This window comes from Bufo gargarizans, chromosome 2, assembly GCF_014858855.1.
Source record: "Bufo gargarizans isolate SCDJY-AF-19 chromosome 2, ASM1485885v1, whole genome shotgun sequence".
NCBI lineage: Eukaryota > Metazoa > Chordata > Amphibia > Anura > Bufonidae > Bufo > Bufo gargarizans.
In genome coordinates this window covers 266,704,978-266,720,426 of record NC_058081.1, presented here as the reverse complement: position 1 = coordinate 266,720,426, position 15,449 = coordinate 266,704,978, and the positions used below count along the sequence as shown (strand labels likewise).

The 15,449-nt window shown below is 41.1% G+C and overlaps 1 protein-coding gene across 1 annotated transcript in view; it reads right to left on the bottom strand.

The window, feature by feature from the left end:
• Window positions 1–15,449, bottom strand: part of LOC122927929 (V-type proton ATPase subunit S1-like) — a 91,197-nt gene that overhangs the window by 35,977 nt on the left and 39,771 nt on the right. The window contains exons 5-6 of the mRNA XM_044280272.1: window positions 14,905–14,945; window positions 4,775–4,860 (exon numbers count right to left, since the gene is read on the bottom strand). Of these exons, the coding sequence (XP_044136207.1) occupies window positions 4,775–4,860; window positions 14,905–14,945 (127 nt within the window). The remainder of the gene's footprint in view (window positions 1–4,774; window positions 4,861–14,904; window positions 14,946–15,449) is intronic.

The window sequence follows — 15,449 nt, the reverse complement described above, 5'->3', positions numbered from 1 at the left end:
ACGGAGGATTTCTTATATAAAAACGAGACTGTATTTGAAGGTGCGATCATCTGCACCGCATAAGAAAAAAGGAGATATCAAGCTATTATTCTCAGTTACTTCTAATAGCTAAATTCCCACAGTTGTTGCAATTAAGAACATTGTTGCTATATCATTACTGATACATTGTTGCCATTAAGAACATTGTTGCTATATCATTACTGATACATCGTTGCCATTAAGAACATTGTTGCTACGATATAATGATACATCGTTACCGATACATTGCATTCTCACCGTAAGGATGAACTATTGCTAACAAACCAATTATAGAGGTGACTTTTGGTGCTACCTATTGTTTTTAACAGCTGCTACCTATTGCTTTCAAATGCTGCTAATATTGTTGCTATTTATTAACTGCTATTTATTAACTGCTGTTAGATATTGCTGCTAAAATATTAACACTGTGTTTTATTTTAGCCCATAGCCACTAATTGTTATAGTATTGTTATCTATTATTTTATGTTCATATATTTTGAATCAAATAAAAACCTGCTTTCTCATGAACCCATAATTTGAGTGCCTGCCCGCCGTTATTCTATTTCTTAACTTTCCATATCTTCCCAGAAAAACAAGAACATTAAACAGGGTTGCCGTTCAGGAGGCATACTAATCTGGTACAAGGAGGAGCTTACAGAGCACATCAAAGCAATTAAACAAGGAGACAGCTACATCTGGATCAAAATAAACAGCTCCATCCTCACCTGTCAGTCTGACATGTACCTGTGTGCGGCATACATCCCCCCAACAGAGTCCCCTTACTACAAACCTGACATCTATGAGGTCCTACAAAGAGAAGCCAGCCACTTCCAGTCTCAGGGCAGAGTGCTCATCTATGGAGACCTCAACGCCAGAACAGGCACAGAAAAGGACTATCTGACCTCTGAGGGGAACACATACATACTTGGAGGAGAGAGCAATTACCAAGAACCAATGCAGACAGCAAAAAACAGCTACGACAAGACAGTAAACAAAAGTGGGAAAACCTTGTTGAACCTGTGCTGGAGCCTTGGCCTATACATAATGAATGGGCGAACAAGGGGTGACTCCCTTAGGAGATTTACTATGAACTCTCATGTAGGCAGCAGTGTGGTAGACTATGCCATCACAGACCCCATAAACATCAATGCTCTCATAGTCACCCCTGAAACACACCTGTCAGACCACAACCAAATATTGCTATACCTGAAATCCACTGATAAGCCAACCACACAGCAACCTCACCAGACCGGTCTCTACTAACTGCCACCGTCCTTCAAATGGCGCAAACAGTCTGCCACCGAAGACACCAACATGACCAACACTGCCAAAATTCAAGAACTGCTGACAAATTTTCATACCAACCCATATGAACTAAACCAACAAGGTGTCAGCCATGCAGCGAAGTACTTCAGCAATATCTTACATACCATGGCAGTACTGGCAAGATGTCCAAACCCTGGAGCAGAAACAAATAGCTGCAAAACTGAAGGACATGGAGGAGATAATCAAGGACTTTCAAAAGCCTCTGAATACACCAATCACGGTGCAGGAAATAAGAGAAAGAATAAAGCTGATAAAATGTAAGAAGGCCAGCGGTACTGATGGCATCTTACCAGAAATGATCAAATACAACCCCTCAGATATACATGAGGCACTATTCAACCTCATCCTGAGGACGGCTCCTTTCCCCAGGCCTGGAGCGAAGGCCTCATAACACCCATCTACAAGAATGGGGACCGATATGACCCAGCAAACTACAGAGGAATCTGTGTCAGAAGCACACTGGGGAAACTGTTTAACAGCATCATCAATAAAAAGATCCTCTCCTTCCTCACACAGCAGGACGTACTCAACGAAAGCCAAGCTGGGTTCATGCCAAACCACCGCACCACCAACCACATCTACACACTGCACAGTCTCATCAAGACCCATGTCCACAGCTCACATGGCAAAATACATGCTTGCTTTGTGGATTTTAAAAAGGCGTTTGAATCGGTGTGGCGCCCAGGCCTTTTCCTAAAACTCCTAGAGAGCGGAATAGGAGGAAGAACCTATGATGTCATCAAGAGTGCATATACCGGGAACCAATGCAGTGGGAAAGTGGATGTGAAGAGAAGCGCGTTCTTCAAACAGGGTCGAGGAGTCAGGCAGAGCTGCAGTCTGTTTAAATTATTTTTTTTATTAAGTCTGAGCCCAACACTCTTTAACATATAAATTAACCAACTGGATGTAGCCCTGGAATCCTCCTCAGCACCAGGCCTCCTCCTGCATTACCACGAGGAGTAGTTCCTGCTGTATGTAGATGACCTCCTGCTGCTCTCCCCAACAGAGATGGGACTACAGGATAGCCTGGCAGTACTGGAGAGTTTCTGCACCACAGGGGCACTGCCCATCAACCCAAAGAAGACAAAAGTGATGGTGTTCCAGAGAAAGAATCTAAATAAAACCTCCACCTCCCCATTTATTGATACTAAATGGCTCCACACTGGCGACCACCAACAGTTACACCTACGTGGGACTGGAGATTAACCAGTCAGGGAGCTTTAAGCAGCAGCAGAGGCCCGCAAAAAAAAAATCTGCAGAACCTTTTATGCCATCAGAAGGCAATTTTACCACCTAAAACCACCGGTGAGAGTCTGAGCAAAAATATTCGACAGCATCATCACCCCAATTCTGCTCTATAGCAGTTAGGTATGGGGCCCGATAACCTACCCTGACCAATCAAAGTGGTACTCCAGCCCAACAGAAGTCTTCCATCTAGAGTTCTGCAAGTATTTTCTCCAAGTCCATAGCAGCAACTCAAACTCAGCATGCTGGGCAGAGCTAGGCAGATTTCCACTATGGCTGACTATCCAGCAGAGGGAGCTCTCATACTGGGTGCACATACAGAACAGCAACCCCAGCACTTAGCACCATAAAGCCTCACTGAGCCAGGGAGCCGAGGCCATACCATGCACTCTGAAGCAAAGCGCCAGCAGCCAGCCCAGCCAAGACCACCAACACAGCCTGACAAAGCCCAAATAAAAGAGACCATAGAAATATGCAAGGAACGATACCTAGAGGAATGGAGGAGTGAAATAAAGAACTCCCAGAAACTCAACGTCTACCAAGCACTGCAGAGGGAGTACACAATGGCCCCTTATCTGGAGAGGCTACACCACCACAAAGACAGACAGACCCTAAGCCTGTACCGTCTGAGTGCCCACAGCCTGAAGATAGAGACAGGGTGGCACAGACAGACATGGAAGCCCCGGGAGGAGAGACTGTGTAGACATTCCTGCTACACTGCAGCAAATACGCACCATTGAGAACTGCCCACTTCCAGAGACTCTCCGCCCACATCCCGGATTTCATCTCCACAGATGAGGAAAGGAAACTCTACATCCTACTGGGGGAAGAGGAAACAACCGTGCAAATAGCACGATACGTCACTACCTGCCACCAATAGAGAAGACCATGATACCCCATGGACTGTATACCCCTTATACTGTCTCCTATACCCCCTCCCCTATGGACTGTATATCCTAGCCCCCCATATTGTCCCTAATATCCTCCACACTCTTATGCACTGTAATACCCTAACCCTCGATACCCTTCCCTTATTCCCACAACCGATCCCACCCCACCCCTTGTTAATGCTTTGTTTTGCTTTGGCAATGCTAAATGTATTTGGTCCTGCCAATAAAGCTCTTGGATTTGGTGTTGGACTGGGGTACCTCAAATGGAGTGGCCTGCACTTTCTCTAGACCTGAATCCCATTGAAAACCTATAGGACCAGCTGAGTTGCCATTTAGAGGCTCGTCACTCTGTACCCCAGAACCTCAAAGACCTGAGGGCCGCCTTTCAAGAAGAATGGGATGCCATGCCTCAGCAGACAATAAGTTGACTTGTGAACAGCATGAGACATCAAGCTGTAATTGATTCTCAAGGCCACAAGTTTTTTAGACATTGACAGTTTTTGTGGGTGTATACCCACCACTGTTGTTGGCTTTTGTTTCAATAAATTGTTTGAGATGAGGAAATCACCATTGCATGCTTCTACTTATATGCCCTACTTTCATGATATAATATCACAGTAGCGTAAAATTTCACCCGAAAGCCAAATATCCCTAACTTTTTGTGAGTAGTAAATATATATATATATATATATATATATATAAAAAGATGAAAAACAGACAGCACTCCAAGTAAAAAATAGTGGTGTTTATTCACCCATGTAGATGGCAACGTTTCAGCTCCTACAAGAGCCTTTTTCAAGCCTGAAACGTTGCCATCTACATGGGTGAATAAACACCACTATTTTTTACTTGGAGTGCTGTCCGTTTTTCATCTTTATTTGACGGGGTAAGCTGCTACATCCCTGGACCTAGCACCCTCCTTGTGTCTTTTCCGGTGCCGCCATCATTTTTCCTTCTCCATATATATATATATATATATATATATATATACTAGGAAAAATGAGCGGCACTCCAAGAATAAAAGCAGTGAACCCTTTATTCACACCGGTGGTGCAATAAAGGGTTCACTGCTTTTATTCTTGGAGTGCCGCTCATTTTTCCTAGAATATTCATCAGGGAAACCAGTCCATTCCCTTTGGGACGTGCACCCGCCTTCTCCCTCGGGAGCCAGTGCCGCCATTTTTCTTTATATATATATATATATATATATATATATATATATATATATTAATGTGCTTCAGGTTTAAGTTTACCATTATGAAAATGCTTTTAAGGGATATAAACATTTAATTTACTTTTAATGGCTTCATTCCTGTGTAAATTGCAGTAAACTGGAATCCTCTGTGCTTCAGTTCCTGTGTGATCCTCCAAATGTGTTTATCTGTGAATATAAAAAAAAATATTAGAGATTATGTGTCAGTTCTGAACAGAAATAAATATCCATTACATTTCTTTGTGAATTTAATAAATAATTAGTAGCAATATAATTAAAGGGGTTTTCTGAGAGAGTATTATTGATGGCCTATCCTCAGGATAGGTCATCAATATCTGATTGATTGGGGTCTGACTTCCGGCACCCCCGATGATCAGCTGTATGAAGAAGTCTTGGCATAATACCAGTTAGCACTGCAGCCTCTTTCTAGGCCAGTGACTTCACATTCATATACTTATTATATTAATATGAAATACAATAATAATGTTATTAGTCTTATCCACACACAGCTAATATACAAAAAAACACAATGTAAGTTGACTTGTGCTGTGGGTTTCCAATCCAGAGTGTGTCAATTTATTCTACTTGCCTTTCTAATGCAAAAGGTTAAAAGCAGAAGACCCTATGCTATTGCTGCAGCAATGCCGCTGCCCTTTTAGGCTGGCTTTTGTGGCTGCAGATTTCAGTTGGGTTCGCTGCATATTTTCCACTGCTGGGACCAACTACATGTGACCATTCCCTTAACGTTAGAGGAAAATACTTTTTATGTTACAAAATTTGGAGAACAGTCTACACTGATTTATATAACATCGATTGACTGACTATAATCAGTAGCCTCAGAATTTAGTTGTCAGACTGTCCAATCAGAATCAAAGCTACTATCAGCAGAACACAGGTATTAGTTATGCCAGTATGCATTTTGTGACTTTATTGCTGCCATTGTGGTCCATTCATAGTATACAGGTTTTTGTAAACTACTAATGGCACACACAGGGAAGCTGCCAGGAAAGGCTTGTATTTTTTCATATTAACAACATTGTATTAGCAACCTAGCTGTAATGCAGTGTCCTAATCTTTCAAAAACTCCAAACTGGACCTTCATTTTTTATATAATATAATAATAAACTTTGACTGATTCAAGCACTACAGCCTTCAAGTGGATTGGCAACAAAACAGTAGTTAAACTCTAAAAACATATTTTGAATTATAATGAAAATTTCATAATTATAAAAATGGACTGAAGACTATTACATTTGGAATGTCATTAAGCTACGAGTTAACTGCACATTTTAATAATTCATGTTGTTACATTTTGATTAAAGAGGACCTGTCACCATGAAATGCAGTGCAAACTGGCAGCATGTTATAAAGCAGGAGGAGATGAGCACATTGATATATAGTTTTAACTTGTCAATTTATACATTTACATTTAAGTTGTTTCTGACTTAAGTTGTACACTGGTGAGGTGTTATCATATCAGTGATTGATAGCACTCTCTATGTAATTGTGTATACATAGATAGCTGTCAGTCACTGATAGTTGTTCACAGGGGAGGTGTTATCAGTGATTGGTAGTATTCTCTGTGTAAGTGTGTATACATAGATAGCTGTCAGTCACTGATAGTTGTACACAGGGGAGCGTTATCAGTGATTGATAGCATTCTCTGTGTAAGTGTATATACATAGATAGCTGTCAGTCACTGATAGTTGTACACAGGGGAGGTGTTCTCAGTAATTGATAGCATTCTCTGTGTAACTGTGTATACATAGATAGCTGTCAGTCACTGATAGTTGTTCACAGGGGAGGTGTTATCAGTGATTGGTAGTATTCTCTGTGTAAGTGTGTATACATAGATATCTGTCAGTCAATGATAGTTGTTCACAGGGGAGGTGTTATCAGTGATTGATAGCATTCCCCGTGTAAGTGGGAATAAATATATAGATGTCAGTCACTGATAGTTGTTCACAGGGGAGGTGTTATCAGTGATTGTATTCCCTGTGTAAGTGTGTATACATAGATAGCTGTCAGTCACTGATAGTTGTACACAGGGGAGTGTTATCAGTGATTGATAGTATTCCCCGTGTAAGTGGGAATAAATATATAGATGTCAGTCACTGATAATTGTACACAGGGGAGGTGTTATCAGTGAATGATTGCACTTTCTATGTAATGTGCATACATAAATAGCTGTCAGTCACTGATAGTTATACATGGGGGAGGTGTTATCAGTGAATGATTGCACTTTCTATGTAATGTGCATACATAAATAGCTGTCAGTCACTGATAGTTATACATGGGGGAGGTGTTATCAGTGATTGATATCATTCTCTATGTAAGTGTGTATACATATATAGCTGTCGTCACTGATAGTTGTACAAAGGGGAGGTGTTATCAGTGATTGTATTCTCTGTGTAAGTGTGTATACATAGATACCCTGTCAGTCACTGATAGTTGCATATGGAGGAGGTGTTATCAGTGATTGATAGCGTTATCTGTGTAAGTGTGTATACAGAGATAGCTGTCAGTCACTGATAGTTGTACACGGGGAGGTGTTATCAGTGATTGATAGCATTATCTGTGTAAGTGTGTATACATAGATAGCTGTCACTAACCTTTAAAGGGAACCTGTCACCTGGATATAGAGCTGAGGACATGGGTTGCTAGATCGCCGCCAGCACATCCACAATACGCAATACCCAGTCCCCATAGCTCTGTAAACATATTCAAATTAACCTGCGATGAGTCCTGTCCCTGAGATGAGTCACGTACAGGACTCATCTCAGGTTAATTTGCATATGTATCAAATCGATTTTTTAACACAATAAAAGCACACAGAGCTATGGGGACTGGGTATTGCGGATGTGCTAGCTGCCATCTAGCAACCCATGTCCTCAGCTCTATACTGAAAATCCCGGTGACAGGTTCCCTTTAATCATACATAATAAAACCAATAGAAAAAAAATATATATATAACCCCCAAATAAATATTATACATATAGATAATATATGTGCCCACAAAAAGAAATGTGGCTAGATATATTGAAACAGATAATTGGGCATATCCTGGGCAATTATACATAGACAATACCATGTGAAAACAGTGTGGGCTATTTTGTGAATTTAATCGCGGTTCCTGTGATTTTGGAATTACACCCACGAGAGTTTGTCATTATAGGCAGTGTTGTCGGGAGATGAACTGTCCCTGGGTGTCTCTTTTGGCTATCCCTGCCTAAAAGCGGAGCACCTGTCCCGAAAGGGGCGACCCCACTTATCGGTGGCTAAACTCTAAAAAATGCCCTAGAAAGCCCTAAAAAAGCTTGTCAAAATGATTGTAGACGCATTTCCCCATTGAAGATGGTAATGTTTTGTCAGGGGACAAATAAAGTGAAGATGCTGGTAACCAAGATGATGTGGGCGCAATAAAGTGTCCAAAATCTCCCCTATTTATACCTAAAACGGTAGATGTGTTTAAAAAAGGCACTCCCACTCTCAGGGACATGATTAGCCGGAAGAGGATATAGCTCCGCCTTTCTTACGGTATAATGGAATGCAAATGCGTTCCAACATTAAAATATTGGCGCTCCAGGAGACATATTAAATATATTTGGTCATAAGCCAATACAATGTGCCCCTATTGTGCTAATACACAGACCCACTAGTTCAAAGTAGACACACAAGTAAGCTGAGGTGCCGGAATAAGCGCTCTCATGGAGAAGGAGCGACTTCCGGTAGGTGGAACACACTTCTGGTGGGTGGTAAGCACTCCGCGGACGCATCGTTTGAACCCAAGCTCACAGGCCAGATAATGATATCGTGCCTCTTGTGTTCCACCTGCTTTCACAAATGGACATGTGATATATAATACAAATAGGGGAGAGAGAGGAGCACAATTCAAGGTGCACCTATATTAAGAAAGGTTGGCCACAAAAATTAAGGATACTTGAAGTGAGGAAAGGGGATGATAAAGAAAACCCAAGAATAAAAAAAGGAGTTATACCTTTAGAGCGGGTCCCCCTATGACTATAAATGTACACATATGACCCTTCTTGGTCAGATAAAGAGACAGGTTAACAAGCGTACATAAATAAATAAGAAAAGGGACCATACATATTAACAGAAAGGGGGAACATGAGAAAGGGAGATTTAAAGAAAACAAGCAAAAGATATCTGTTCATTGAGGCCCCGCAGGCACATCGTTTTGAGACGGTGTATCCACTGGGCCTCTTTACAGAGAATCCTTTTGTACCAGTCACCACCTATAGGGGATCTACGGATTTTGTCAATTACTTGGAATTTTAGGGTCCTATAGTCTCTGTTATGATATTCCAAAACATGATGTGCTGTTTGGTAGTGACTATGTACCAGTCTATCTCTGATTGATATGCCTCTTCTATAGGTAACTAATGGTTGTGGAGGATGAGGTCACTGATGTCAGGATCAGATAAAAGGATTCCCCAATATCTCCTCAGGACACTTAGGACTCTTGAATTCTGTTTGTCAAATGTACCAACTATTCTCATAGTCTTGTTCTCCTCTTTAGAGTGAGAACTATAAGTAAGGAGGGCATGTCTATATTTTTGTAGGAAGTTTTTAAATGCATCTTTTAGGATCTCAGGAGGGTATCCTCTTTTATCTGTAGTGAACTTCATGCACGAATGCAAAATAGGTACATTCTTGTGAGCTGAGTTCTGGCCAACATAAGGCCGGGTCAAAGATAAAACAGGGTGACTTCTGTGGCAAAAAAACATATTCTTTTAGATGAGAGTAATAAAAAAAAAAAGATAAAAAATTGCACATTTGAGATATTTCCACCCCAATAGTAGCAAAAATTGGCAAAAATAAGAAATATAATTTGTCTAATATCTTCTTTTAAAGTTTGTTGGAAAGTTTGTGTATGTTACCTTATGATATATCGCATGGGACACAACTGCAAAATTACAGCCTGATCGGACATACATGTCAGGAGCAGTGGCCAGTCAAAGTAGACACTTAACGGTCATTCGTCAATTTTTTGGCCTATTTTGATGGCATGTACAAATTGAGTCAAGCCTTCTTAAGGCACCAAACTTTGCAAGGAGACTAAGCCCAAGGAGTTTCACTAGCTTGCAATTTCAGCCTCCTAGCTTAACTACTTAAGATACTATGCCTTCAAAAATTTGCCACTTTGGGTTACACCGCAAGCAGCGCATTACAGCTGGTCCATCATCAGCTGCCTGAAACTCTGGAACCAAAAGAGGCACAGATGAAAAAAAAAAAAAAGATTTCATGTAGGACCCTAGGGAACATCTGTGCAAAATGTTATTCAATTTGGAGAGGGTTGGATTTCTAGGTTGGTCCACTTGACATGGAATGACTCTGTTGTTCCTAGAGGGTGATTTGCATCCTTCTTAGCAATGCGGGCACATAGGAACATGGGACCAACACAGATGTCTTCAACTGCCAGGAGCACATGAAACAAGTCATCCAGTGTCATAGGTAAATGCAACCAACAGAGGCCCAGATGAAAAATTTTGTAAGAACAGTGATTGATAGCATTCTCTGTGTAAGTGTGTATACATAGATAGCTGTCAGTCACTAATAGTTGTACATGGGGAGGTGTTAGCAGGTATTGATAGCATTCTCTGTTTTAAGTGTCTATACATAGATAGCTGTTTGTCACTGATAGTTGCACACAGGGAGGTATTATCAGTGATTGAGAGTGTTCTCTGTGTAAGTGTGTATACATAGCTGTCTGTCACTGATAGTTGCACACAGGGAGGTTAAATCAGTGATTAATAGCACTCTCTGTGTAAGTGTGTATATATAGATAGCTGTCAGTCACTGATAGTTGTACAAGTGGGAGGTATTATCAGTGATTGATAGCATTCTCTGTGTAAGTGTGCTACAGAGATAGTTGTCAATCACTGATAGTTATACACAGGGGAGGTGTTATCAATGATTGATAGCATTCTCTGTGTAATTGTGTATACAGAGATAGTTGTTAGTCAGTAATAGTTGTGCATGGGGGAGATTGTAAGTTTAGAAAATAAGAAGTTTAAATGTATAAATTACAAATTTTGCTAAATATTTTGCCACAAAACTACATATCAATCTGCTCAGCTTCACCTGCTCTATAACATGTTGACTGCAGATTGCACTGTATTTCGTGGTGGCAGGTCCTCTTTAAAAGGGTAACAGTTTGTACAACCCGTTTCAATCTCAATGCAGAGATTGCTTAATGCCAGCTATTGTATTTTCTGCCTGTTTCCTGTGTTTACTATACCTCTGCACATTTGGAATCCTCTCTTCTTGATAACTCTAGCGATACATTATTTTGCATTCCATGGAAAAAAGTGACAACTGTAGCTATAGCTACCGATAATGTCACTGACCTTTGTTTTTCAGCAAAGAACAATCTCAATTTTATCTTAATCCAGCCTCACATTATCATTTTTATGCAGCTAAAGGCAACAACATTTCATCCTACCTTAATTTGTTAAATAACTTGACATTTTTCTTACACAATATAAGGTTGGTTTAAGAAATAAAATGCAGCCTATATATATAATTTTGAAGATAAATATTAGCTCGGAAACCTATTCGAGTATATCACTCTGTATGATACATTTTTCTTTGTGTCTTCTAAGGAGACTTTAATAATAAATTCCCCAGTGAGCATTTTTGAGCCATGTTATTTGCTAAGCGGTGTCTTGTTAGGGCATCTGCTTAGCAACAGAGAAGAGTGCACTAAAAGTGCAACAGTCCTTTCAGGTAACATTTCAGATTAAGGCCGAATGCACACGGCCGTGGAACACGGCAGTGAGCGGTCCGTGGTATCCCGGCCTAGCATTCTGCTGAGAGCAGGAGCGCAAGGCGTCATTGGCTGCTTAGACACCGTGCGCTCCGGCTCTCAGCAGGATGGCAGGCCAGGATACCACGGACTGCTCACGGCCGTGTGCATTCAGCCTGAGGCTGTCGCGTGTGTATGTGAGGAATAACAGTAGACTTGTATCTGGTATTTTTAACTGTTTTCCCCTCTGCAATATATCTGTAATGCTATGTTTTCTCTGGGCGTGGAGACTAGCTGGTATTATATCTTTCAATTCTAAGTCTCTGTAGCACACTCTCAGAAGCAGCAGCAGTAATGGTGGACAACTGGACATTATACAGCAGAAATAAGCAGTGTAGGTCTGAATCCACTAGTGACGTTAAACAGAAATTACAGTAACTCACAAACTGTAACAATCTCTGCTCCAGAGGACAGACAAAGAATGACAAAATTGCCTGTTCTTGATTCTTACATGAAGCAGGAAGGCAGAAAGGGGCTTGCCTCGAAAGACAGTGAGATCTGTGCTCTACTTAAAGGAGTTGTGCATGTTTGTGGGGTTGTGGGGAAGTGGGGGAATTTTGGCAAACTCCCCCTCCTGGGTAGACCTGCAAAGGGAACCATACTTACCTGTTTCACTACGCTGGCTTCCGGCTCCTGTGCTCTCCAGCCTCCGCTGCTCCGCTTGGTTTCCTGGATTAAAACTTCTGGTTTGACGTTGTGCAGCCAATCGCTGACCGAAGCAGTGACCTGCTCCCCTTGCATCATGTGACAATTTGTCATGATGGAAGGATAGCAGGCCACCACAGGTAAGTATGGTTCCCTTTGCAGGTCTGCCCAGGAGGTGGGGGGGGGGGGGGGGGGGGGGTTCATCAAAGCTCCTCCTCCCAGAGAAAAAAAAAGGGGCACAACCCTTTTCAATCCTACTGCTGAGATTGTCTAATACCATTTATTGTATTTTCTGCCTGGTTCCTGTGTGTACTATACCTCTGCACATTTTCTGAGTCTTTTTTTTTTATTTTTTACCTGGTTTGATTAATCAATAACTATTTGCCTGCTTCTTGTATGCTACTGTGTTTACACTTAGACTGTTTAGTGACCATTATCCTGCCTTTGTGTTTCTGTACCTTTATCTCTCTTGGTTCTGACTGAGCTTGTTTCTGTTGTTACTGTTGGATACGGTTTTAGCTTTGACTTTTGACTGTTTTTGACCCTGCCTAATATGACTACTCGTTCTGTCTGTTCCACCTGCTCGCAGCTACCCAGTGAATACAAGAGAGGATTCCATATGACTTACAAAGACCGCTGAAAGTTAACTAGTTAGGTTGCTGAGCTGGATTGTCCCTATCTAGGTGACAGTTTTTTTGTAGGCAGGGCCTAGTTATAGGGTTGTTACAGGACAAGTTCACCTGCTCTTGCTGAATCAGGTAGCTAGCACCAAGTCCTGCAGTGGATGTGCAGTTTACTGGATAGGTTAGGCTACTTTCACACTAGCCATTTGGCTGGATCCGACAGGGTTCAGCAAAAACGTTTCCGTTACTTAAAATACAATCATCTGTATCTGTTATGAACGGATCCGGTTGGATTTTCTTTAACATACTCAAGATGGATCCGTCATGAACTCCAATGAAAGTCAATGGGGGACGGATCAGTTTTCTATTATGTCAGATTGTGACAGAGAAAACAGATCCGTCCCTATTGACTTGCATTGTGGGTCATGACGAATCCGTCTTGCTCCGCATCCCAGGACGGAAAGCAAACCACAGCATGCTGCGGTTTGCTCTCCGGAATGAGAACGGAACGGAATGCATTTTGGAGCATTCCGTTCAGTTGCGTTTTGTCCCCATTGACAATGAATAGGGACAAAACAGAAGTGTTTTTTTCCGGTATTGAGACCCTATGACAGATTTCAATACCTGAAAATATTGACACTAGTGTGAAAGTAGCCTTACCTGTATCTCTTCAGTTTCATCACGCTTACATCCAAGTTCATCACACAAGCCAGCAGCAATCTCTGTGTCAACCTCTCTGCCTCTTACTGTCTCCAGCAAACCTTCCATTCTCCTCCCTCTTTTTCTCTCTAAAAAATTCTATGCAAACGGGCCCTTCAGTGAGCACATAGCCATCTTCACTAAAGAGATTTCTGAGCAGTTAATTGCAAATTAAAGCCCTTTTGCATGGGTTAACTGATTAGGCAATTATTGGGAGCATATTGTTCATTCTTGGCCATTGCCTGATTTCAGTGGAGGTATAAAATGCATTTGCGTGCAGCAATCATCTCCTGTGAATGGAGATCAGCACTCACTACCAAGCTTCGTTATCTTCATAGAGAATCAGTGTTTCTGCGCTGCAAATCACTGTTTATACAGAAAGATCTGCTGCCTAGAAAAAATGATAGTGGTGTCAGCATCAATAATGCTTTCCTCTGATGATGTTTACTTGTCCATAGGGTAATTGGTGGCACCTCTACACAGAGCAGTTATTGGAAATCAGCATTCTTAAGACCACCTTTTCCTGACAATTACTCTGTTTGTCAGCCAGTGTAAAGGGGTTCTTAGTTAAGAGAGAGGAAACAGGGAATAGTCAGATAGGCATAGCAATAAGCATTTTTCTCATCTCCGATAACATATATTACAAAGTTTCTTATATTCGCCCCTTACTAATCATTTACAAGGAAAATAATGAAACAACAGTTACTCTTGTCACTCACATTGTGAGCGCACTCTCAGTCTTGGATGATAAATTACTCTGTTTAATTTACTAAAGTTTAAAATGTTGCCATGTACATCCGCCTATTTTTTTATCATATCGTGCAGGATGTTTTTTTTTCTTTTTCTGTGATGTTTTTTGTCTGTAGCATATACGTGAAAGTGTAGCTACCTCCATGTCTGAATGCATTCTTTTTATTCAACCTAAGTGTCTGTCCCAGTGCCTTTCTATTATCCCATCTATTGCACAGGCGACTTTGATTAGGTGGTACATATGGCTCTTCCTTTCATTGGTTGCTTGAATGCACACAGAAGTAACAAGAAGCAGCACACTATATGTGCAGGGTCTGCTCTCCTGAATGTAGATGCCCAATGGCATAGAGACAGGTATTTTATAGACTAGGTTCCTGTCTGAATGAGAGCGCAAACCCTGCTCCCTGCCATTGAAACCACTACTTAAAAGGAAATGTGGTTTGTCACAAAGCAAATTTTTTTGTAAAATTCGGCAAAGCAGCTCAAATTTTTGGAAAACTTCACTCTTCACTAGTTAGGATTATCATACAAAATGGCAGAAATATTGAAATCCAGTGCTACGTCTCCAACATGTGAAGATTACTTGTTTCATTCATTGATACTGTCTGGGACTACTTTAGCAAAAGGTTATTTTTATGAGTGCCTCCTTGGATTTGTCTTACTTACCATTTTCTGCAAAGACCATAGCAGCAGAAATTTTATTCGACCTACAGAAAGGAGAAAACATATATATCTTATATATATAATATCTTATTTCATTATCACAATCATACATGCTATCAATAATGAATAAATAAAAGGCAAAACAATATATTCGTTTGGTAATAATTTATGTAGAAAGAACATATTCCAAAAAACAAAAATCACACTGGGAGTACAGCTGTGCAGTGGCCACAGTGCGGCTTGATCTACGTGGCCTAGCAAGCCGGTTACAGTGTGGCCATTAACAATGAAGGGTGAAAAACAATAGGACGCATTTATTAACGATTTACACGCTGGTCTTAATAAAGCCCTGCACTGGCGGTGGATCCGCCGAAGTTATGAAGAGGCATCGGTCTCTACATACCGCCGCTTCTAAATGTAAGATAGCTTCCCAGCCATCTTACATTTAGACCATTTTCTATGCCTAAAACAGGTGTAAAAAATGGTAAATGAGACGGGCCTCCTGGGCCTTCTCCGCCCACGTCACAACTTTTTTTTAGACCTAGTGT